At 39.9% G+C, this 27,250-nt stretch overlaps 1 protein-coding gene across 2 annotated transcripts in view; it reads right to left on the reverse strand.

Moving 5' to 3' along the window:
* Window positions 1-16,208: 16,208 nt before the first annotated feature.
* NUDCD2 (NudC domain containing 2) overlaps window positions 16,209-27,250 on the reverse strand; it is a 66,156-nt gene continuing 55,114 nt past the window's right edge. For both annotated transcript variants that reach the window (XM_063445279.1, XM_063445280.1), the window contains exon 5: window positions 16,209-16,369. In XM_063445279.1, the coding sequence (XP_063301349.1) occupies window positions 16,286-16,369 (84 nt within the window). In that variant the 3' untranslated portion in view covers window positions 16,209-16,285. The remainder of the gene's footprint in view (window positions 16,370-27,250) is intronic.

Consider the following 27,250-nt stretch of genomic DNA (forward strand, 5'->3'; position numbering starts at 1 on the left):
TTTAAACCAAAAAGGTGGGCGGGGTCGGCATAATGCTGTGTGTATTCGCTGGGAATGCAGGGAAATGTAGTCCTGGTCACATGACATTGGTTTACACATATAATAGGTGGACAAGTTAAAACAGTAAAAAATAATCGTTTTTATATTTTAATAGTCTAGGGTAGTACTAAGCCCCCATATGACCTGAGGGGTATAAAAAGAAATAGGCTTTTATGTGAGGGAGGGAAGAAATTAGGTTGTGAAATGAAAGGTTAAAGGTCGCAAGGGCGTGGCCCTGGGACCATCTTAGTAGAGTGGAGTGTAAATAGAAGGCGGCCATATTGTTGAAGGGCAAAAGGGGTGAAATGTAAGGGTGGGCACTATATTTAAAGGGCAAAGGGGTGGAATGTAATTATGGTTGGAGGAGAACATACAGAATATTAAAACATATTAAAAAACAGTGACAATATAATACAATTTTATGTGCAAATATAAAAAAAAAAAAGTTAAAAAAAGAGGAAAATAAAGTTGCAGATTGTATATGGATAAATATTGCTAATAAAGGTTACAATGTATTTTGCTACTATTAAAAGAATAATCCTAATAACCATATTAATTAAAAGTGAATATAAATTATTATGAAACAATACAAAGAATTACAAAAAATTAAAAAGGTCAAATTCTGCATTTAAGCCATCTGGGGTTAGTGTCTTAAGATTAAAAACCCATTCCATTTCGGCTTTTCCCAGAATATTTCTTATATCGCCGCCTCGCCATGGAATATTGCATATTTGAATAGGGGTGAATTTAAGAACGTTGGGTTTTTTTTGGTGGTGTGTCAGAAAATGCTTGGACACTGTGTGATTTTCAAATCCATTTTTGATGTTTCGACAGTGTTCTGATATCCTAATTTTTAGGCACCTTGACGTCATGCCTACATATTGGAGGCCACAAGGGCACTCCAGTAGGTATATAACATTTTTCGTACAACACGTAATGAACTGTTTGATATTATAACTTTTGTTGGTAATATTGGATTTAAATGTTGTGGTTTTATTTGGGACTGACGTTTGGGTAGTTTTACAAACAATACATTTTCTGCATTTAAAAAAACCTTTGATGTTAGACAAGGTGGATAATTTTTTTGATGGTTTGGTCTTTGTAAAATTTTTTGTTAAAAGCGTTTTAAAATTAGGGGCACCTCTAAAAATTATATTAGGTTTTTCAGGGATAATTTTATTGAGAACAGGGTCTTCAGATAAAATGTGCCAATGTTTGTGGATAGTTTTCCTTATGTCTTTGTTCTTGTTATTATAGTCAAAAATGATGGGTAGGGAAGGGGTAGTGGTGGAGTTTTTATTTTTGTATTTTAGCAGACTACTCCTTTCACCAGACTTGATTTTAGTGATAATGGTTTCAAGTTTTTCTTCTGAATAATGTTTGTCTAAAAATTTGTTTTTTAAAATGTTGCTTTGTTCGTTAAAATCTTCGTTAAGTGTGCAGTTTCTTTTGAGTCTTAGAAACTGGCTTTTTGGAGCGCTATCTAGCCAGGGAGTGTAATGACAGCTGTTTTGATCGATGACTGTGTTTGTACACACTTTTTAAAAAAAAGTTTTCGTGTTTAATTTACCATCTTTAATAAAAATGTTTAGATCTAAAAAGCTGATTTCTTCTTTACTAAATTCTGTGGTTAAAACAATGCCTTTGTCATTATTGCTTAAGTGATTTAAAAAGAGTTTTAAGGAGTTTTCAGTACCTTTCCAAATAAAAAATAAATCATCGATGTAACGGAAATATGAGACCAGGTTTGCCCTCCAATCATGGTTACCCCAGACTGCTTCAGTTTCCCAGTCTGCCATGAATAGATTAGCGTAGCTGGGGGCAAACCTGGTCCCCATAGCCGTGCCTCTTTTTTGAATATAAAAAGAATCTAAAAACCAAAAAAAATTGTTTTTTAAAATGATATTAATACCTTCTATGATGAAGTCAATTTGGGGTTGTGGTATTCTCTTTTCGGCTTCAAGTATTGTTGTGACTGCTTTGCAACCTTTGTCGTGGGGGATAATTGTATAGAGTGATGTAACGTCGCAAGTCACTAAAATGTAGTCATTGTGCCATGTAAAATCTTTAAAAAAGAGGAGAAGGGACATAGTATCTTTGAGGTAGGATTTCATATTTTTTACAGATGGTTGGAGTAAAATGTCAATGTATTCCGATAGGTTTGATAAAATAGAGTTGATGCCAGAAACAATGGGGCGGCCTGGGGGGTTGGTTTCATTTTTGTGGATTTTTGGAAGAAAATAAATTACTGGGATTTTAGGGTGTGATTTATTGAGGTAGTTAAATTCTTTTTTGTTTAAAATGTTGGAGTTACTCCCTTTCAGTATACAATCCATATACAATCTGCAACTTTATTTTCCTCTTTTTTTAACTTTTTTTTTTTTTTTATATATTTGCACATAAAATTGTATTATATTGTCACTGTTTTTTAATATGTTTTAATATTCTGTATGTTCTCCTCCAACCATAATTACATTCCACCCCTTTGCCCTTTAAATATAGTGCCCACCCTTACATTTCACCCCTTTTGCCCTTCAACAATATGGCCGCCTTCTATTTACACTCCACTCTACTAAGATGGTCCCAGGGCCACGCCCTTGCGACCTTTAACCTTTCATTTCACAACCTAATTTCTTCCCTCCCTCACATAAAAGCCTATTTCTTTTTATACCCCTCAGGTCATATGGGGGCTTAGTACTACCCTAGACTATTAAAATATAAAAACGATTATTTTTTACTGTTTTAACTTGTCCACCTATTATATGTGTAAACCAATGTCATGTGACCAGGACTACATTTCCCTGCATTCCCAGCGAATACACACAGCATTATGCCGACCCCGCCCACCTTTTTGGTTTAAAAACGGCCACGCCCTCGCGACCTTTAACCTTTCATTTCACAACCTAATTTCTTCCCTCCCTCACATAAAAGTCTATTTCTTTTCATACCCCTCAGGTCATATGTGGGTTTAGTACTACCCTATACTATTAAAATATAAAAACGATTTTTTTTTCACTATTTTAATATGTCCACCTATCATATGTATAACTGAAAGTCATGTGACTGCAGTCACATGGTAATGATGCCATTTTGGCGCCAATCTTTGAAATTCATTGCAAATTAGCTGCCTATATAATGTGAATAGCCAGGATTATTTACTCTACACTTGAAAAAGCCTACTGTTTGGCGAAACGCGTTGTGTATTTTTACTCTGTTTTATATTAAAGTATTTTGTTACTACCTTTTACTTTGGGTTAGTTCATTTACTTTATATGCTGCTGTTTTATCCTGGCTGATCTTTTTATCATCATTTTTAACAAGATCCAGTACTGCAAAAGAAATCCCTGGTGGGGATTATTCCACCTACGCTTGGTTCATAGAGCAGTGTGGCTGCTCTGAACACTGTAAGTACGTTTCTTTTTATCACTTTGTCATTTTTACATATGGAAAACACTATGGGCCCTCTCTTGTGATTTTATTTTTCATAAGACCGGCACTACAAGCATCACTAGAGGAATATCCTATACGTGGGGAGTTTAAATACCACTGTATGCTGTTTTACTCAGAGCTGGTTATAGCTCTCTAAATTGTAAGTTGGCACTCTTAGGACCTCTGTGTTGTCTGTTGTTGCAGTACTACCTAAGTTATTGCACCATTGGGTTTTTTTCTTTTATATATTTTATATGCTGACGTCTGTCTCAGAAGTTTTAAAGAATCATGTGGAGACTCCAATTGCCCAGTTATATCCTACATGTGGGGAGTATCAAATACCACTGTAAGCTGTTTTACCTAGAGCTGGGCTTAGCTCTAAAAATTGTAAGTTGGCATTTCTCTACGTCTGTGTTGTTCGTGATCCTCTCTACCATACGGTTTTGCACTATTGGTCCCCCCCTTCTCTGCTTTTGTGTTTCATATCCAACCACTGCGATTCCAAAGCGAGAACAGAAGAACATTTACTCAAGGTCTACACTGTACCTATAGAGACTTTCCTTTTTGTGTTATCGTTTTCGTTTATTTTATCCAGCGCACCCTGTATTTGTTGTTTTTTGTTTTCTCCATTTTCTGAAGGGTTTGAGGGTAGCCCTTCCTTTCAGGTGTGCAGCTTTTTTCCCCCCTTGTGATCAGTACTGTAGCGCTGTTCCCCTCCCACCTTTTCTCACTACAGTTACCTTTCCCCTCCGGGTTCCAGCTGCTTCCCTTCAGATCACAATTAACATGTCTATCTTCGACTATAGAAGTAATTATACCATCAATATAAATGAAGCTTTCAATAATGGTGACCATAGTCCCATCATCCCAAGACCCCCTAGTTTTAGCCAACAAGAACTGTTTATCAAACTAGAAAGAGCATTAACAAGCGAAATTAAATTAAAATGGGAAATCGCTACTCTCAAAAAATATATAGATGAAGGTATTACCCCTAGAGGACTAAGATTATTCAAACTTCCCTCCTCAGACCAAGAGGATGAAGAATTTATGAATGAATGGTTTAACAAACTTGAAACATGTACTTTTGGCCTTATGGACACATTAGTGATAAAAAAAAGTAAGAAATTGTCCGTCTTAGACAAAGAAATTAATGACTTAAAAGAACAACTATCCCCATTCATAGACACACCAGTGTTCAAACAAAACTCAATTTTAATCCAAAATAAAATAGAAAAAATAGAAATGGATACAAAACACATAAAAGTGAAAAAATATGTTAGAGACAAACACGATTATGCAAACAACCAAATCAGGACTTACCATCAAAACACAAAATACAATTCAGGATCTCTAAACTTTAATAAAAGTAGTCCACCTATACATCAGAAAAAGGCTCACACTTCGCGTTACTCTAACTATGAACACCCACCTAAACACCAAGCATTGAAATACACATCAGACCACACATATAGACCTCACCAACATTCAAACGTACATCATGACAACACAGTAAGATCATATATACCACCAATACCCCAGCCCTTACTCAAAAAACATCCCAGAACCTATCACTACACCTCCCAAAGGGAGTCCACGCACTCACCTCGTTACCACCACCACAAAAACCACTACAATCACAACCACTATAGCTCTTATAGAAATGACACTTCAAATACATATAAGGATGCCTCCCCCAGACCTCAAAGATCTAGATTTGCACATAGAAACTATGGCTACACAGACCAACCAAAATCCCCCATCACTAACCATAACAGATATCAACTCCTATCAGTAGATTCTGAAATAGACACGGAGGATATTTTTTTAGAAATCAGATCCAACACACAGTCTCACCCACTATCATTCCAAGCATCACGAGTAAGAAAAAGAAGTTATTCATTAGAGGAAGGAGAAGTGGCAGAAGGGAGCAAGAGAGAAAGGCTAATAGAATAGAAAATCAAAAACCCATTAAAGAAAGGGGTATTTTTAATTTGTCCCAACAAACACTCACATCCACCCAAATAGCCGTTCTCAGTAAAGGCTTAAAATGTGCACCCACTACATCATTTAAACCCTTCCAAGCATTCTTGGACGTAAACAAATTCGTAAGAAAAGCCACTTTAAAAAGATTTTTTATGGGAAATGAAACTACGTCCCTTCCTACCACCCCTACCCAACCCACCACCACCCTTAAAGGGAAACTCCAGTGCCAGGAAAACAATCCGTTTTCCTGGCACTGGAGGGTCCCTCTCCCTCCCACCCCCCAATCCCCAGTTGCTGAAGGGGTGAAAACCCCTTCAGTGACTTACCAGAGGCAGCGACAGGTCCCACGTCGCTGCTTCCTCCTCCCCCGCCGCTCCTCCTTCTGCTTACGTCGGCCGGTGGGCGAGACTGATCTCGCCCGCCGGCCGAGGAGACCTAATGCGCATGCGCGGCAATGCCGCGCATGCGCATTAGCGCACCCCATAGGAAAGCATTGAAAATGAATTTCAATGCTTCCCTATGGGGAATAGAGCGACGCTGGAGGTCCTCACACAGCGTGAGGACGTCCAGCGACGCTCTAGCACAGAAAACCTGTGCTATGAAGCAGGAAGTGTCCTCTAGTGGCTGTCTAATAGACAGCCACTAGGGGAGGACTTAACCCTGCAAGGTAAATATTGCAGTTTTAAAAAAACTGCAATAATTACACTTGCAGGGTTAAGGGTAGTGGGAGTTGGCACCCAGACCACTCCAATGAGCTGAAGTGGTCTGGGTGCCTGGAGTGTCCCTTTAACATCATCAATACCCACCTTAAACCACAATCTAAATTTTATCCATCAAATTGCAAGTCCGGACCTTTAGAGGTTTTTGAAAAACTTGTTTTAAAAGACCTTGATAAAATTAAGAAAAAAAAGTCAGACAAACTTAACTTAAACCCCCAAGAACTAAAAGCACTTAAAGAATTACAATTAGACGAAAATATCGTTATTAAACCAGCGGACAAGGGAGGCGGCCTTGTAATCCTCTCAAAAGAAATGTATATAGAAGAGGCCCACAAACAACTAAACGACACTAATATATGAGAGAAGCTAAAAACAGACCCCAGCCCTCAAATCCAAGCCACTTTATATAATTACTTACTGAAAGGGAGTAACTCCAACATTTTAAACAAAAAAGAATTTAACTACCTCAATAAATCACACCCTAAAATCCCAGTAATTTATTTTCTTCCAAAAATCCACAAAAATGAAACCAACCCCCCAGGCCGCCCCATTGTTTCTGGCATCAACTCTATTTTATCAAACCTATCGGAATACATTGACATTTTACTCCAACCATCTGTAAAAAATATGAAATCCTACCTCAAAGATACTATGTCCCTTCTCCTCTTTTTTAAAGATTTTACATGGCACAATGACTACATTTTAGTGACTTGCGACGTTACATCACTCTATACAATTATCCCCCACGACAAAGGTTGCAAAGCAGTCACAACAATACTTGAAGCCGAAAAGAGAATACCACAACCCCAAATTGACTTCATCATAGAAGGTATTAATATCATTTTAAAAAACAATTTTTTGGGGTTTTTAGATTCTTTTTATATTCAAAAAAGAGGCACGGCTATGGGGACCAGGTTTGCCCCCAGCTACGCTAATCTATTCATGGCAGACTGGGAAACTGAAGCAGTCTGGGGTAACCATGATTGGAGGGCAAACCTGGTCTCATATTTCCGTTACATCGATGATTTATTTTTTATTTGGAAAGGTACTGAAAACTCCTTAAAACTCTTTTTAAATCACTTAAGCAATAATGACAAAGGCATTGTTTTAACCACAGAATTTAGTAAAGAAGAAATCAGCTTTTTAGATCTAAACATTTTTATTAAAGATGGTAAATTAAACACGAAAACTTTTTTTAAAAAAGTGTGTACAAACACAGTCATCGATCAAAACAGCTGTCATTACACTCCCTGGCTAGATAGCGCTCCAAAAAGCCAGTTTCTAAGACTCAAAAGAAACTGCACACTTAACGAAGATTTTAACGAACAAAGCAACATTTTAAAAAACAAATTTTTAGACAAACATTATTCAGAAGAAAAACTTGAAACCATTATCACTAAAATCAAGTCTGGTGAAAGGAGTAGTCTGCTAAAATACAAAAATAAAAACTCCACCACTACCCCTTCCCTACCCATCATTTTTCTATTTACACTCCACTCTACTAAGATGGTCCCAGGGCCACGCCCTCGCGACCTTTAACCTTTCATTTCACAACCTAATTTCTTCCCTCCCTCACATAAAAGCCTATTTCTTTTTATACCCCTCAGGTCATATGGGGGCTTAGTACTACCCTAGACTATTAAAATATGAAAACGATTATTTTTTACTGTTTTAACTTGTCCACCTATTATATGTGTAAACCAATGTCATGTGACCAGGACTACATTTCCCTGCATTCCCAGCGAATACACACAGCATTATGCCGACCCCGCCCACCTTTTTGGTTTAAAAACGGCCACGCCCTCGCGACCTTTAACCTTTCATTTCACAACCTAATTTCTTCCCTCCCTCACATAAAAGTCTATTTCTTTTTATACCACTCAGGTCATATGTGGGTTTAGTACTACCCTATACTATTAAAATATAAAAACGATTTTTTTTTCACTATTTTAATATGTCCACCTATCATATGTATAACTGAAAGTCATGTGACTGCAGTCACATGGTAATGATGCCATTTTGGCGCCAATCTTTGAAATTCATTGCAAATTAGCTGCCTATATAATGTGAATAGCCAGGATTATTTACTCTACACTTGAAAAAGCCTACTGTTTGGCGAAACGCGTTGTGTATTTTTACTCTGTTTTATATTAAAGTATTTTGTTACTACCTTTTACTTTGGGTTAGTTCATTTACTTTATATGCTGCTGTTTTATCCTGGCTGATCTTTTTATCATCATTTTTAACAAGATCCAGTACTGCAAAAGAAATCCCTGGTGGGGATTATTCCACCTACGCTTGGTTCATAGAGCAGTGTGGCTGCTCTGAACACTGTAAGTACGTTTCTTTTTATCACTTTGTCATTTTTACATATGGAAAACACTATGGGCCCTCTCTTGTGATTTTATTTTTCATAAGACCGGCACTACAAGCATCACTAGAGGAATATCCTATACGTGGGGAGTTTAAATACCACTGTATGCTGTTTTACTCCGAGCTGGTTATAGCTCTCTAAATTGTAAGTTGGCACTCTTAGGACCTCTGTGTTGTCTGTTGTTGCAGTACTACCTAAGTTATTGCACCATTGGGTTTTTTTCTTTTATATATTTTATATGCTGACGTCTGTCTCAGAAGTTTTAAAGAATCGTGTGGAGACTCCAATTGCCCAGTTATATCCTACATGTGGGGAGTATCAAATACCACTGTAAGCTGTTTTACCTAGAGCTGGGCTTAGCTCTAAAAATTGTAAGTTGGCATTTCTCTACGTCTGTGTTGTTCGTGATCCTCTCTACCATACGGTTTTGCGCTATTGGTCCCCCCCTTCTCTGCTTTTGTGTTTCATATCCAACCACTGCGATTCCAAAGCGAGAACAGAAGAACATTTACTCAAGGTCTACACTGTACCTATAGAGACTTTCCTTTTTGTGTTATCGTTTTCGTTTATTTTATCCAGCGCACCCTGTATTTGTTGTTTTTTACATAGTTACATAGCTATGTATTTATCAAATTGCAACTTAAACATCTGTATAGACTCTGACAAAACCACCTCTTCGGCAATGAATTCCATATCCTTATTGCTCTTACTGTAAAAAAACCTTTTCTTTGCCTTAGATGAAATCTCCTTTCTTCAAGCCTAAATGTGTGACCTCGTGTCCTATGTATAGCCCTGCTTATGAATAGATTTCCAGATAATGGTTTGTACTGGCCCCGAATATATTTGTATAATGTTATCATATCCCCTCTAAGGCGCCGTTTTTCCAAACTGAAGAGATTTACATTTTTTAACCTTTCTTCATAACTAAATGCTCCATTCCTTTTATCAATTTTTATCAATTTCCTTTTATCAATTTTGTAGCTCGTCTCTGCACTTTTTCTAGTGCCATGATATCCTTCTTTAGGATCCTGTTTGAAGGAAATTAACTTGTCGGGAGTGTTATATCATGTGTGATATGGAATACAACTGTACCCTGAAACATGAGTGTAGTGAACCATGACTGGCAGCTGAATAACCTAATTTATGAAAATATGTAATTGGAAGGACTTTATATTTTAAGCGTGCAAACATGCAAATATTCCGTATTAGACTCTGGAAACCTGCATAGTGCTTTAAATAGTATGTGCATTCTTGGGTAAATGTAACTAATTGCCTATGTAGGCAGGTATGCAGGAATGATTATATCATAGGAAGCATGAATTGTAAGGAAGTGCTATTGTGTAATTATAATTATAGTGGGAATGTTATGAGGGGATTAACCATATGTCTGAAAAGCCTGTAGTATACTGTTTGACAGATAGGAGTCAGTATAAAAGCGAAAATGCTGTAGTTAGTTTGTTTGCTTATGAAGTGAAAAAGTCTGAGAAGCCTGTAGTATACAGATTGACCGGTAGGGGTCAGCATGTAGGCGAAAATGCAGTGGTTCGTTGGTTTGTACATGAAATGCAATAATGTCTGAGAAGCCTGTAGTACACCAAATGACCGGTAGGGGTCAGTGTGTAGGCGCAAATGCAGTGGTTTATTGGTTTGTACATGAAATGCAAAAACGTCTTAGAAGCCTGTAGTACACCGAATGACCGATAGGGGTCAGTGTGTAGGTGAAAAATGCAGTGGTTCGTTGGATTGTACATGAAATGCAATAATGTCGGAGAAGCCGGTTGTACACCGAATGACCGGTAGGGGTCAGTGTGTAGGCAAAAAATTGTATTTCGTTTGTGGTTTTAACCAAAACAGATTTTAAACAGATTTTTACATGAACAGCTAGGTGAGTATAAGGTAACAAAATAACCGTGCACAACGAAAGGAAACCGTAAAGTGAGGACCCGTGCTGTGCTGAACGCCGTGGGAACTAATCCTGGTGTGACAGGTGGGTCAACTTACGGTTTGAGAGTCCCTGAGACACCAAATGCGATGCTGACCGGAGAGAAAGCTACTGGATTAACGGAAAGCCCTGCTGCAGGATTCCTGGACATAGCTTAGAGTAGGAGACCTCATGGAGCAAAGGTGAAACCAAAATGGCGTCTTGTATGACCTGGAAGTGGAAGTGGATCTCATGCAAATGCTGACCTCAAACAGTCTATTCGTCTGACCAACTGTTACACTACTAGGGGTGATTTGGATTGTAACTCAACTGCAGCTTGTAATCTCCCTAATTACAATAGTGAAGAAATGGAGAACCCTTAAGTATCAATACTGTAGCTTTAAGAAAAGAGAGAGAGAATCACTGGTAACTTGATTCAACCGAAGTTTTAATAAGTGTTAAACTTAAATGAATTGCATTTAGGCAATAATCCAATAAGAAGAAGTGCAAGGAATGAACAACACAAAGTTCATTATTAATTATTTCTTCAGATATGCATCAAGTAACATTCTTTAAGTTCATGAGAATAATCTTCAATAGGAACAATAATCAAGTAGCTAAGGATATTTGCAAAGCAAGAACAGTTCATAGTGAATAAGCATGATGGGAGTTGTCCTTCATGAGATTAGTAACTTGAAGCACTGAATGTAATTGCAAAGCAAGAAACAGTTCATAGTGAATAAGCATGATGGGAGTTGTCCTTCATGAGATTAGTAACTTGTAGCAATGAAGATTTGAGTAAGCAAGCATTAGTTCATTAATAAATGATATTGCAGACAAATAGCAGAAAGATATACTTAAGGTTAATATGGGTAGTTCTCCAATAGTTAGAGATATGGTCCACTTGTAAAGTAGCAAAGTATCCGTTCTCCAGTAATCCTTTATGGCATGCAGCAATCCTTGCATTTGCTCAAAGGCTGGAACGGCTTGTCTGAGCTTGTGGAGAGGTAAGTCTGGTGGAAGTAGCTCCCAGTAGCTGAGCCTGTGGAGCCCGCGGTCTAGCGGAGGCAGCTCACACAATCAATCACCAAGCACCCTCTCTCTGGCCCAGTCTCCCTAAATACCGTCAGAGCTGTGTCAGAGGGGGGCAGGGACCGGCTCCTCACCACTGAGTGCCGAACCCTGAAGTGTTACTCCATGACACCAACAAAGGTAAGTAGGGAAAGGGAGAAGTCCCTTTTATAGGTATATAGGCCCTCCCACAACTTCAGGCCATGCCTTCCAATATATATAAGATATGATACATGTGTGTATATCTATATATATATATAATGTCAAACTAAGTGTATTTTTATATTTATATATACACATATATTAATATAAAAATACACTTATGTTTAAATGACACACGTATATATACACAATATATATAATAACTATAAATATTGTATTTGTATATTATTATAAAATATAAATAATATATTAAAAATAAATAATGTAAAAATAATTGTAAAAAATTATATATATATGTAATTTTATTCTATCAGTATTTTGATATTAATATATATATATTTATATTAAAATACACTTAGAATGTAATGATATATATATCTATGTATAAATAAATAAAAATAACACGAAATATACATGTCCATATACATAATTACATAGATAATTTCTTAAATATACACGTAGACTTCAAATATATAAATATGTATGTATATTAAAATTCTACGTGCATATTTATGTAATATTTTTACCTAATTAAGTAATTTTATTGATTGCAATTTGAGGGACATGCCTGTCAACCCAGGCCGAAAGTCCAGAGAATTTAATTTGCTAGCACTGTGTTTAACCCTGTAACTTTCTATGACACCCTAAAACCTGTACATGGGGGGTACTGTTTTACTCGGGAGACTTCGCTGAACACAAATATTAGTGTTTCAAAACAGTAAAACATATCAAAGCGATGATATTGTCAGTGAAAGTGACGTTTTATGCATTATTCACACACAACGGCACTTTCACTGATATTATTGCTGTGATACGTTTTACTGTTCTGAAACACTTATATTTGTGTTCAGCGAAGTCTCCTGAGTATAACAGTACCCCACATGTAGAGGTTTTAGTGTTTGTGAAAGTTACAGGGTCAAATATAAGGCTTGATTTTACTTTTTTTTTTATTATTGAAATTTGTCAGATTGGTTATGTTGCCTTTGAGAGCATATGGTATCCCAGGAATGAGAATTACCCCCATGATAGCCTACGATTTGCAAAAGAAGACAACTCAAGGCATTGGAAATAGGGTATGTTCAGCCTTTTTTAGTAAAAATAGAAATCCAGCGCACTCACTTATCAACTAAACAGCTACTTTGATGCTGACAGATTTGACTAGTTTTATTAAAAACACCTAATCTAGGCAAAAAATAATGGGGGTTTAGTTACACTATATGATTATACATTGCATCAGCCTGCCACAAACGTCAATGTACCCCATCTTTGGCAGGTCCTACTCTCACTGCCAACTGTCTCCTAAAATAGCTACTCACTTGGGGAAATCCTTCCATCTCGAGTTCTCTGCAGTACAAGGCTTAAATAGGGTCCTGAGATGAGACACCTGTGACAGGGGGCGGTGCAAAACCAAGGAGCTGGCTAGACTCCTAAATATATATATGGGAAAACAAGGGGCTGGCTGCACTCACCTAAACATGCTTAAATTGGGTGCTGCTGGGGGCCAATAAGTACTCATTTAGTAGACAGTTGGCAGTGAGAGTAGGACCTGCCAAAGATGGGGTACATTGACGTTTGTGGCAGGCTTATGCAATGTATGATCATATAGTGTAACTAAACCCCCATTATTTTTTGCCTAGATTAGGTGTTTTTAATAAAACTAGTCAAATTTGTCAGCATCAAAGTAGCTGTTTAGTTGATAAGTGAGTGCGCTGGATTTCTATTTTTACTGTACTTATTGGCCCCCAGCAGCACCCCATTTAAAGGACCACTCTAGGCACCCAGACGACTTCAGCTTAATGAAGTGGTCTGGGTGCCAGGTACCTCTAGGATTAACCCTTTTTTTTTATAAACATAGCAGTTTCAGAGAAACTGCTATGTTTATAATGAGGGTTAATCCAGCCTCCAAATCCTCTAGTGGCTGTCTCATTGACAGCCGCTAGAGGCGCTTGCGTGCTTCTCACTGTGAAAATCACAGTGAGAGCACGCAAGCGTCCATAGGAAAGCATTGTAAATGCTTTCCTTTGCGACCGGCTGAATGCGAGCGCGGCTCCTGCCGCGCATGCGCATTCAGCCGATGACGTCGCAATCAAGATGGAGAGGAGGAGGAAAGCTCCCCGCCCGGCGCTGGAAAAAGAGGTAAGTTTAACCCCTTCCTCTCTCCAGAGCCCGGCGGGAGGGGGTCCCTGAGGGTGGGGGCACCCTCAGGGTACTCTAGTGCCAGGAAAACGAGTATGTTTTCCTGGCACTAGAGTGGTCCTTTAAGCATGAGTGCAGCCAGCCCCCTTTTCAGCCTTTTTTAGTAGCCACTTAGTCACAAATACTGGCCAAAGTTAGCGTCTTTTGCATTTTTAACACACAAACAAATATAAATGCCATCTGTGGCCAGTGTTTGTGACTAGGTGGCTACTAAAAACGACTGGGCATACCCCATATTGAATACCCTGGGTTGTCTACTTTTAAAAAAATATGTACATGTGAGGTGTGATTCGGGGATTTATGACAGATAACAGTGTTACAATGTCACTATTGATAAATTGAATATATATATTGAAACAGCTATTTCCTACTTGTACTTATAGGCCTATAACTTGTTTTTAAACTCAGGACAAAATTTTGAATCTATTTAGCAGTTTTTTTCATTAGCTCTTGTAGATAAGTAAAAGATTTTTCAAGTAAAAGTCCAAAAAAATGTTTTTAAAAATTTTTCACCATATTTTATTATTTTTTTTTAAAGTAAAATATATGACATGATACAAATAATGGTATGTAAAGAAAGACCTTCTTGTCCTGAAAAAAAAAACTATATATAACTTGTATGGGAACCGTAAATGAGAGAGAGAGGGGGAAATTACAGCTAAACACAAACACCACAAAAGTGTTAAAACGGCTCTGGTCCTTAACATACAACATCGCAAAAACAGGCCGGTCCTTAAGGGGTTAATCCTTAATGCATATGTATGTGGCAATAGGTATACTTAGATAACTAGTATCTTTTTCACACTTACTCTCTTTGCTCCATTTGCAAACAGAGGGTACCTGTGCTGCTGTAGCAAGATCACCTTTACAGGACTAATATCAAGCTTTTTTCTTTTGTTTTTACTATTCATTTTGCTATTCCCTTTTAAGCATACGCATTAAAAATTAAGTTTAAATTTTTATCTGCAACTGTGACAATATGAATTTAGATTGTTATACCATATTTAGTTAGGAGACACCTACAGGTAGTTTTTTTGTTTTCTCTTTTTTATTTGTACCATTTAGGGGTTATCCCCCATTTTTATTCTACCACTACTCTGTCTCGCATTTACACTCAGGCTCTGTTTTTTTCTTTTCAGTTACTAGTTTTGCACCTCCTGGCATAGACAGCTGCTTTCCATTACGTGGAACATTTCTGATGTATCATCGGATCTTTGCACTATGCACAGATCAGACACATTTAAACCACCTGCGTAAGGCGGTAGCAGTAGATCCTTTAAGTCCTTCAACTTATGAGGTTGGGCTTCATGGATCAGATTTGTTGTTCGAGCACATCTCACAGATGCTGAATTGGATGCATAGGCAATACCTTGAGCTCTTTGTCATGGTCATCAAACTATTTCTTAACTATTTTTGAAGTGTGGCAGAGTGCATTATCCTGTTGAAAGAGGCCGCTGCCATCAGAGAACACAATTATCATGTACATTGTCTGCAACAATCTCTAGGTATGCGATGTATGTCAAAGTAACATAATATGAATGCCAGGGCCCAAGGTTTCCAATCAGAACATTGCCCAGAGCATAACATTGCCTTTGCTGACCTGTCTTCTTCACATAGTGCATCCAGCTGATATCTCTTTACCAGTTAAACGATGCACACGGCCATCCACCTGAACCCCCAAAAAAAACATTGTGATCCAGACCAGACAACCTTCTTTCATTGCTCCATGGCCCAGTTCCAATACTCACTTCCCTTCTGGAAGCGCTTTTGGTGGTGGACAAGGGTCATCATGGGAACTCTGACTGGTAGGCGGCTATGCAACCCCAGACACAGCAAACTTCAATGCACTGTGTGTTTTGCCACCTTTCTATCATGGCCAGCATAAAGCCATTCTTTGTAATTTGAGCAACAGTAAATCTTCTGTGGGATCACACCAGACAGGCTAGCCTTTCCTCCCTTTGTGTATCAATAAGCCATGGACGCCCATGACCCTGGTTCACGGATTGTCCTTCCTTGCACCACTTTTGGTAGGTACTAACCACTGCATACTGGGAACACCCCACAAGGCTTGCCTTAAGGAGATGGTCTGATCTAGTCAACTAGCCATCACATTGGCCATTGTAAAAGTCACTAAGAACTCCCTGATCACTTGCTCTCTAATATATCCCAATCATTGACAGTTACCACTATAACAATACAAGCAATTCACTTCAATTGTTAGTGGTTTTAAGGTTGTGGTTGATTAGTATATGTAATATATAAAACCAATCATTATATAACACATTTTTCATGATAAAAATATATTTGGCCATGCTTTTTCAGTTATTACTTTTTATATGTTAACAAGAAATAATGAAGGCGTTTATTTTTCTTATTCACAGGATATAGTGTTTATTTTTCCGTAAATGAAAAGTCTGGTCCTCCTTTGCTGTAATTTCCTGAAAGTTCTGCTCCGCTGAAATCAAAGCCAGGATTCTGGAAAAATAAATTAGGCAAAAAGATGATACAGCATTAAAACCTCAAATATCAACTGACAGTTCATTATTTGAATTGAAAATGATACAAACTTATCTCATGAGTTTCAAAATCTTTTAATATCAGCAGTATTTGTATTGCCCACTTTACACCATCAGCTGCTCAGTTGTGCCCCCTTAAAGTGTACCTATCATGCTTAAAGGAACACTATAGTCATCCAGAGTACTTAATCACAATGGAATGGTATGGGTACAGTGTCCCTGTACTCAATTTAAACATTGAAGGTTTAAGTACACATCCAGCGGTTGCTGGTATGATAGCCAATAGAGGTGCTTCTACTGCACTGACCAAGTAAAACTCCTTCACGTGAGGCAGAAACACCATAGGAAATCAATGATTCACTGCTTGCTTCTGGGGATAGTTTGAATGTGTGCATAGATGTGAATTAGGTCCCAGTTGCCCCTTGTTACAAATCGCTATTTGTAACTGGCCCTTTAAATGGAAAATTGCCCTGCTTCCCTGGATTGTGGAGAAGCCTATTTGCCAGCCTCCTTCCTCATGACTATGGCCCCTGGAAGGTTGTGCCCCTGAAAACTTATTAACTTATATTGGGCTGCTGCTGGCCCTTTAAGAACTGTCTGGGGCCATATTGGGACTTTGGGTAACAATACCCTTTAAGACTATGACCCCTGGAAGGTATTACCTGTTAAAGACTCTTTTAGCAGATTGTATTTTACAAGACTGTCCCTTTAAATAATTTGGAACAGTGCTGCAGCTTTAAATGGGCACTTCGGATGCAGCCGAAGTGCCGAAGTATTCGAAGTGGCCGCCATTCGACAAACGAACACGTGGCGGCGGCCATCTTTGTTCATTCGAACGAGGTCAGCGGTATGTGTAGCCAAATTCATGGAACTGAAATCGGCTACACATTTTACCGAACACCGCTGACCCTTACCTTCTCCTACACTTCGTTTTCAGCTCCAGAGACTAAGTCCCGTTTGAAATGGGACTTAGTCGTTTTTTCGGCATGAAATTGACCGGCCGCACAGCCCAAATCTATGGAACTGTTTTGGGCAGGAAATTGTGCTTGCGGCCGGTCATAAAGGGACCTCCAGCTAACTTTTGATCCACTGGGGGGATTTGGCTGATTTTTGGAAGTGTTTATGTTTGAAGTATGCTGATTCCAAATATGTAATTGTTATGGAGATTGAATGTATAGTTTTAAAGTTACAGTGTATGTGTAAAAACTGTATTTTTACTGTATGCTATAATTATGTTATATGTTTATCTGAGGGGAGGAGACGTGGGGGTGGTACCATGTATGTGATTGGTTAATTTCAACCTCCCCCTGGGAGTGTCCTGTGTGTACCTTTTTGTAATAAAAAGCAGGCTGGGTGTTCCAGTCCTGAGTTCTTCTTGACCCTTCAAAACGTAGCCTCGTCTCGTTATTGGAGGGAATTGCTGTATTACACTGGGGATTGCTATGCTCTGCATATTCCCCTGAGCTTAATCACTTAGCTCTTTTAAGAGCTTGTTCCGGATACGCTCTCCTGGAGGAGAGGTCTTCCCCACACGGTCCTGGAGGACAGAAGCCGATCCAGGGTGGAAGGAAGACGGCAGGGCTCCAGTTAAGCTACGGCGGTTGTGGAGCCTGCGGTGGTTGTGGTGTCCAGTGCGGTGCTTGTGGTCCTCGGCGCAAGCTAGGAAGCGTCCATCAACGGAGGGTACTCGGTCGGAGTGCACGGAGCTCCGTTACACACCTCTATAAGGAGAACTGGAATTCACCACACTGGAGGAGGTCATGCCTCTGTGACGTTGCAGGAGGCAGAGAAGTGCCATTTTGCTAATTAGGTGAGTTATGTTGCTACCTAAGGCCTCGCGACGGCCTAACTTGTCTTAGGGCAGACTGTTACTGATGTGTCGGGTCCTCAGTCCGTGACCAACACTGGAAGGGCTTACACTGAGATCCCACCGCTCAGTCTGCCCGGGGGAGAGAGCCAAGCGCCTCCAGTCTGCAGGTCCACTGGGTGTAGAGTTGCAGACTGTGTCGTAAGTGTCTCGTGATACCAGCCAATCAGAGAGTTGCCGTGGGTTACCATGGCAACGCTCTGACGCTCACAAGAAAATTTACGCATGTTTGTAAATTTAGGTTGAAATCACTTAGACTTGCAATGAAACATACCTTACACAATTTAATTAGAAGTAAGGATTCCCTACATTTGTTTAAAAGGACCCTCCATTTGATTAAAGGGTTAATCCAACCATCATAAGCACTACAGCCCACTGAGGTGTTCATGATAGTATAAATTCCCCTGGCTTTACAACGGTTTGTCCTCTTACCTGCTTCTGCCGTGTGACAAGTCTCCTATTTAGGCATGATTAGGATCTCGATCCTGACTCTAATTCATTGGCTGACAGCATCAGCTGACCATTCTCAGCCAATGAATGAGTGTCACTTGCCAATAACTGACTTTTACCAGCTTGAAACTTTTGTTCTGAGCTGGCTGATGACACCCCATGACATTGTTGGAGGTGAAGTTACACCTCTGGCAGCAAAGGGGCTAAACTCAGTAGGTGCACCATTTCACAGTGAAATGCTGCACATACTGACTTCGGGCACCATGATTTCTTCAAATCACATAAACGGTCATGTGCGCCAGGCATGCCCACGGCCTTATGGGTTGGGCATGCCTGGCGTACGAACCTGGTTACATATTTTAGGTACATTGACAACTTATTTTTTTATTTGGGAAGGCACAGAAGACCTTTTTAGCTCTTTTATTCACCATCTTAATCAAAACAATTGCGGTATCATTTTATCTTGTGAAACAAGTAAAGAATCTATTAACTTTTTAGACCTCAATATTTTTATTAAAGAGAATAGAATTCAAACAAAAACTTTTTCTAAAAAAAAAGTATGTGTTAATACAGCCATTGAGCGCTGTCATTACAAGCCCTGGTTAGAAAGTGCCCCACAGAGCCAATTCCTACGTCTCCCTAGGAACTGCTCCCAATTAGACGACTAACACACAAGCTAACTTTTTAAGAGATAAATTTATCGAAAAAAAACTACTATCCCACCCATCTTAACACCACTAACGTATAAAAACCAACCAACCACTAGTGCCATGAACCTTCCAGTCATCTTCAATTTTAATAATAAAAGTGATCACATAAAGAAAGTAATTAAAAAACACTGGCATTTATTGAAAGAAGATGAAATACTTAAAAAAATTATACCAGATAAACCAAATATCGTTTTTAGAGGCGCTCCTAATTTTAAGTCTATTTTAACCACCAATTTTACCAAAGAGATCAAACCTAATACTACTTTTATTTCCAATGCCAGTGGATTTTATAAATGTAAACGATGTATCGTTTGTAAAACACTGACCCCTCAGTCCCCTCTAAAACCACTTCATTCAAATCGAATATAACTAATAAAACCTATAAAATTAAGGATTTTATCAGCTGTGACATAAAAAAATTTTATCTAGCAAAATTGGTCACAGGAACCGCACTCACCCCCACAGGTGCTCCGGAACAGGATCAGCAATCCCAACACGTTAAGGCAGCAAAAAAAAAGATTTCCAGGCACTCAAAGTGTGAAAGCCACAGGCAGATTTATTGTAACAAAACAGACAGCAACGTTTCGACCTATCAAGAGGTCTTTGTCAAGCTAACACCACGAGCAAACAAAAGTGCATATATAGCAAACAATGCTAGGAGATAAATCAAACAATAATTCACTTAAGTCATTACCAAGAGTCAACAATTAGTCCAAAATACACAGATCATATAGAATATACATATTCTCATGCGCACACTCTGAAATGCCGTTCGTGTATTTAATTACGCAAACGTTTATTACTTTGACACTCATGCCGCCCTGTCAGAGGGCGTTTACATTTTGCGTTCCAACAGCAGTGTATGCGTTCCACTTACCCGGAAATAATTTTTTTGAACGCCTGGAAAGGCGTTTTTACCTGCCTTTTGTGTATATTAATTTTTTTCTTTTATTTTTTCTGCTCTGTCTCTCCCTTACCTGGCACATAGGGGTAAGTTATTAATGGGATTATATATTTTATATATATATTATTTTGTATTTACCGTATATACTCGAGTATAAGCAGTTTTTCAGCAAATTTTTTGTGCTGAAAAACCCCAACTCGGCTTATACTCGAGTCAATTGTCTGTATTATGGCAATTTACATTGCCATAATACAGACTGGGGCGTTTACTTATCTCTCCTGCAGCCCCTGTGAGCTCCCTTCTCCTCCGCGCCGGTCCGTTCAGCACCTCTGTCAGCTCCCAGTGTAAGTCTTGCGAGAGCCGCGGGGTCATAGACTTACACTGTGAGCTGGCAGGTGAGCTGACCGGACCGGCACGGAGGAGAAGAGAGCTGACAGGAGCTGCAGGAGAGGTAAGAGCTTCCTGCCAGCACCCTCCTACACAGTGCCCATCCACTGGACCACCAGGGAGTGAGAGCCCCCCTCCCTGCCATGTATCAAGCAGGGAGGGGGGACGAAAAAAAATTAAATAATAATAAAATAAAAAATAATACAAAAAATTAAATTAAATAAAAATAAAAAAAATATTAAAATAATTAAAAAACTAGAAAGGCTACAATTTCTGGAGAAATTGTGTGAAGTGTTCTTGCCTCCACCAGTAGTCTACAACTGGAGTGGGCGGAGTAACTGTTATTATTTATTTATATAGCACATTTAATTGCAACGTTGTTGCCCAAAGTGCTTCACAGTTACATTAAAACATACAGTTATAAAAACATTAGCAGTTGCAAAAGGACCTGTCTATGACATCACTTGCTGCTGCAGCCTGGCACAGGTCAGAGTATTTTGGCGGTTGCCATCTTCAAACGGTCGTATTTTAAAAACTATAAATCCTCCAACGAAGAGCTTTATATTGTGAGAATCACAAGACCCAGACCTACATTTTGATGCATAGTATGTCTCTGCAATATTAACAATGAAGGCACAGTCGCAGTTTAGAAATTGCCCTTCAAATGTGAGCTTTCAATGAATGGAGTTTCAATGAATGTCAATGGACGGCGTGAGTTGCAAACAAATGGTCATAGTGTGAAAACTATCAGGACTATGGCTTAGCTGTGGACATTTTTAGTGGCAGCAGGGATAGCTGAACATTTTGATGTAAGATTTGTGTAGGTGGGCCTGAAAATGAGGGAGTGGTGGCAGTTTAGAAATCATGTCCTGATTTTTCAGCTTTTGCCAGCTCCCACTCTAGCTTTGACATTCATTCCTATGGGACAAATCTCGCCACAAGAACGACGATATTCCGTGAACCATTCAGCGAAACGTTCCACAAAGTAATAGCAATCCGATCGGGAACAATCTGCACGTTTTGGTATATTTTTGTCTATGTAGTGTTAAAACTGTGGGAGGAGTTAGGGTGGCAAATTTGGCTATAATAAGAATAAGAATAACTAGAAAAGCTACAATTTCTGGGGAAATTGTGTGAAGTGTTCTTGCCTCCACCAGTAGTATACAACTGGAGTGGGCGGAGTAACTGTTATCATTTATATAGCACATTTAATTGCAATGATGTTGCCCAAAGTGCTTCACAGTTACATTAAAACATACAGTTATAAAAACATTAGCAGGTGTAAAAGGCCCTGTCTATGACATCACTTGCTGCTGCAGCCTGGCACAGGTCAGAGTATTTTTGCAGTTGCCATCTTCAAACGGTCATATTTTTAAAACTATAAATCCTACAGTGAAGAGCTTTATGTTGTGAGAATCACAAGACCCAGACCTACATTTTGATGCATAGTATGTCTCTGAGATATTAACAATGAAGGCACAGTCGCAGTTTAGAAATTGCCCTTCAAATGTGAGCTTTGCAGAGTGGAATTTCAATGAATGCCAATGGACGGCGTGAGTTGCAAACAAATGGTCATATTGTGAAAACGATCAGGACTATGGCTTAGCTGTGGACATTTTTAGTGGCAGCAGGGATAGCTGAACGTTTTGATATAAGATTTGTGTAGGTGGGCCTGAAAATGAGGGAGTGGTGGCAGTTTAGAAATCATGTCCTGATTTTTCAGCTTTTGCCAGCTCCCACTCTAGCTTTGCCATTCATTCCTATGGGACAAATTTCACCACAAGAACAACGATATTCCGTGAACCATTCGGCGAAACGTTCCACAAAGTAATAGCAACACGATCGGGAACAATCTGCACGTTTTGGTAAATTTTGGTCTATGTAGTGTAAAAACTGTGGGAGGAGTTAGGGTGGTAAATTTGGCTATAATAATAATAATAATAATAATAATAATATATATGTGAGATAACATTAAGTGGTCTTGCTATGCAAGAACACTTAATAACTAGAAAAGCTACAATTTCTGGGGAAATTGTGTGAAGTGTTCTTGCCTCCACCAGTAGCTTACAACTGGAGTGGGCGGAGTAACTGGGTGGAGTGGCTTGAGTAACTGTTGTGTGGTTGGATTGGCTGGAGTAACTGTGGAAAGGTTGGACTGGGCAGAGTAACTTTATGGAGTGGGCAGAGTAACTGTGTGGAGTGTTTGGACTGAGTAAAGATAGTAAACATTACACTGACCAATTGATTGATCAAATTTAAAAAAGTGCACACAGCAAGCTTGATAGAGTTAAAAATGCATTTCAACTTTTATTTATTTATATAGCACATTTAATTTCAATGATGTTGCCCAAAGTGCTTCACAGTTACGTTAAAACATACATTTATAAAAACGTTAGCAGCATTAACAAGCCTAACAGATGAAGGTATGACCACATGCATTTGGGAGGGGGGGGGGTCTCAGCATCTTGACGTAGAATGGAGGTGAAGGTGTGCTATCTGTTTGATGATAATCAGTCTTTACAACCACTGTTTCCTGGCAACGCTCATGCCCTGTTTATGCAGGCTCTAAGCGTGTTCACAACCACTGCTCAAAACACAATACACGGGATCATGATAGCTGTAATAACTGTGCAGTACTCCTGACTGGAGACAGTGTTGCCCTCTGGAGATGTAAATGTGATCCAACAGTGTGTTTTTTTCTGTGGTGGCTGCCCAGACCAGTTGGGTATATCCTCTTGAGTGAAGAAGGTCAGATATTGGCTTCTTTGCTCTGCACAGAAAATCTTCATTGAAATCTCCACAGAGTATTATAGGTTGGCAATCAATTCTTTCCAAAGATTCCAAGAGACCCAGCAGGTTAGTAAGGAATTGGCCAATACTGTAATCAGGTGGCCTGTAAACAACTGCGATCAAAGCTTGTACAGGGGACTCCAGTTTGACAACCAAGAACTCCAAGTCAGTCACATTGTGATGGTACTGCTTTTCAAAGGTCTTGAAATGGTTTCTGACATACTGTCAGGATCGGGACAGGGATCCAACACGCAGAGTACAGACAGTAGAAAGGTACGTATACCGGACCTTAGAATGGCCGGACTAACGTACGGAGATATAGAGAATGGTCAAAGGCAAGCCGAGGTCGAGGAAACGAGAAGACAGGTAAGCGAGGAACAAGCCGAGTCAAAGGGTAACAGAGATAAGCAGAGTAAAACAAACAAGCCGGGTCGGAACCAAAAGGATAACTGGAATACAAGAGCGCTGGGTGACTAGACAGGCTAGAACCACGACAGGGCAATGAGCAAATGGAAGAAGCACTGTTAAATACCCTGGCTCAGGAGAATAGACACGCCTCCGACGAGTCCTGATTAGTCTCCAGACAATTGAGTGACAGGTCGGTCCGGGTTGGCGTCATGACGTCGACTGCTGGGCGTCGTGTTACAAAAGGAAGTGGATCCCTTGCGGCCGGCGTGTAAATGACCGGAAGGACCGCGAGGAACGGAGGAAACAGCCCTTCTGGACGGATAAACTTCTAAGTCTCTACCTCTCTCAGAGGTAGAGGCTTCAGGTACCCTGACAGTACCCCCCCTCTCAGATACGCCCACCGGGCGGAAGGAACCGGGACGAGATGGAAAGCGGGAGTGAAACGCCCTGCGGAGGCGAGGAGCATGAACATCCTCTTGAGGTACCCAACTCCTCTCCTCAGGACCATATCCTTTCCAGTCGACCAGATATTGTACTCTCCCCCAGGATATTCGAGAATCGATGATAGAGTTGACCTCATACTCCTCCTGACCCTCCACCTGAACAGAGCGAGGAGAGGATACCGTGGAGGAAAATCTGTTGTAGACTAGCGGTTTCAGCAATGAAACATGAAAGGAGTTAGGGATGCGTAAGGCAGATGGGAGGGCTAGACGATACGCAACTGGGTTAATTCTAGTCAGAACCCTGTAAGGTCCAATATAACGAGGAGCGAACTTCATGGAAGGCACTTTTAAACGAATGTTTCTAGTGCTTAACCATACTCTATCGCCTGGAACAAAAACCGGAGCCGACCTTCTACGTTTATCAGCGTGTCTCTTAACCAGCATAGAATTGTGCAGAAGAATTTGTCGAGTCTGATCCCACAACTTCCTCAAATTGGCAACATGAACATCAACCGACGGTACCCCTTGGGAAGGAGAAACCGAGGGAAGAATGGATGGATGAAAGCCATAATTCATGAAGAAGGGGCTTGAATGAGTAGAATCACAAACGAGATTGTTGTGCGCGAACTCCGCCCAAGGAATCAAACCGACCCAATCGTCCTGGTGTTCGGAAACAAAACAACGTAAATATTGTTCAATCTTTTGGTTGGTGCGTTCAGCAGCTCCGTTAGACTGAGGATGATAGGCGGAAGAGAAATTCAATTTGATACCCAGTTGAGAGCAGAAGGATCTCCAAAAACGAGAAACAAATTGGGAACCTCTGTCAGATACAATTTGGGAGGGTATCCCATGTAAACGAAAAATCTCCCTTGCGAATATCTCTGCCAACTCGGGAGAAGATGGAAGTTTAGGAAGGGGAACGAAGTGAGCCATCTTGGTGAATCTGTCAACCACGGTGAGGATAACAGTCTGTTTTTTAGATATAGGTAAATCGACAATAAAGTCCATAGCCAAGCAGGACCAGGGCTTTTCTGGAACCTCTAAGGGATGCAGGAATCCACATGGAAGCGTATGAGGTTGCTTGGTCTTAGTACAAACCTCACACGCACCGATGAAATCTTTGATATCCCTACGTAAAGCAGGCCACCAGAAGTCTTTAGAGATCAAAGCGCACGTCTTGCGAATGCCAGGATGTCCAGCCACCTTGCTGTTGTGGAAACATTGTAACAGTTCCAGTTGAAGAGCAGGAGGAACAAAATGTCGACCCCCGGGAGTCTGTTTAGGGGCTAGATGTTGCAGCTTTAAGATCTCGGCAAGTAACGGAGAGTGAATCCTGAGATTCGTGTTAGCAATAATATTGCATTTCGGAACTATAGAGGAAAGAACAGGTTCAGATATAGTAGAAGGTTCATATTGGTGGGACAAAGCATCGGCTTTAGAGTTCTTAGAACCAGGTCTATAAGTAAGTACATAATTGAAGTGGGTCAGGAATAAGGACCAACGAGCTTGTCTGGCGGACAGTCGCTTAGCCTCCCCAATATAGGACAAGTTCTTGTGATCCGTTAAAATGGTAACAGGATGTAAGGTCCCCTCCAATAAATGTCTCCACTCCTTTAAAGCCATAATGACCGCTAATAATTCCCTATCACCGATGTCATATCTGCTCTCAGGGCCAGACAGTTTCTTGGAAAAAAACCCACAAGGGTGTAGTGGTTTGTCCACCCCCAACCTTTGTGACAGAACAGCACCTACGCCTGTCTCAGAGGCATCGACCTCGAGTAGGAACGGCAGTGTCGTATCAGGGTGGACTAAAATTGGAGCAGAGGCAAAAAGTTCTTTGAGAGTCTTGAAGGCAACGAGAGCTTCAGTAGACCAAGTCTTAGTGTCAGCCCCCTGTCTGGTCATATTGGTAATAGTCGCAATAATAGAAGAGTATCCCTTAATAAAGCGCCTATAATAATTGGAGAAACCAATAAACCTCTGAATAGCCTTGAGTCCCTTAGGCAATGGCCAATCTAAAATAGACTGGAGTTTGTCGGGATCCATCTTAAAGCCTTCCCCAGAAATCACGTAACCAAGAAAGTCTGAGACTGGTCAAAACTACATTTCTCCAATTTGCAGTATAACCCATGTTGAAGAAGTTTGTGTAATACCTTTCTGACTTGTCTATGGTGGGTCTCAATCTCTCTAGAGTGTATAAGTATGTCGTCCAGGTACACAATAACACAATCATGTTAAAATTCCCTGAGAAGTTCATTAATCAAATCCTGAAATACTGCCGGTGCGTTACAAAGACCAAAAGGCATGACCGTGTATTCATAATGCCCATAACGGGTATTGAACGCGGTCATCCACTCGTGTCCTTGCTGGATTCTCACCAAGTTATATGCCCCTCTGAGATCCAACTTGGTGAAAATTTTAGAGCCCTTTAGGCGATCAAACAGCTCGGTAATCAAGGGGATCGGATAGGCGTTTCTGATGGTTATTTTATTCAAACCTCGGTAATCAATGCAAGGTCTTAGGGAACCATCCTTCTTTTTAACAAAAAAAAACCCAGCCCCGGCAGGGGAAGAAGATCTCCTAATGAATCCTTTGTCTAGATTCTCCCGAATATATTCCTCTAGAACTGAATTCTCTTTGGTGGATAGAGGATATACATTACCCCTCGGAGGCATGGTACCAGGTAGCAGATTAATTTTACAGTCAAAAGTCCTGTGTGGAGGTAGAGTATCAGCATTCTTTTTGTCGAATACTGCTTTTAAATCCAGGTACCGAGGCGGTATCTGTAAATCTGTAGACTGGGTAGAACTACCTGGTGTGTTAATTATACCCAATGGAGAAACCCTCCGTAAACACCTCTCCTGGCAACCCTGGCCCCATG

Source organism: Pelobates fuscus, chromosome 3, assembly GCF_036172605.1.
Source record: "Pelobates fuscus isolate aPelFus1 chromosome 3, aPelFus1.pri, whole genome shotgun sequence".
In the NCBI taxonomy this organism is placed as follows: Eukaryota; Metazoa; Chordata; class Amphibia; order Anura; family Pelobatidae; genus Pelobates; species Pelobates fuscus.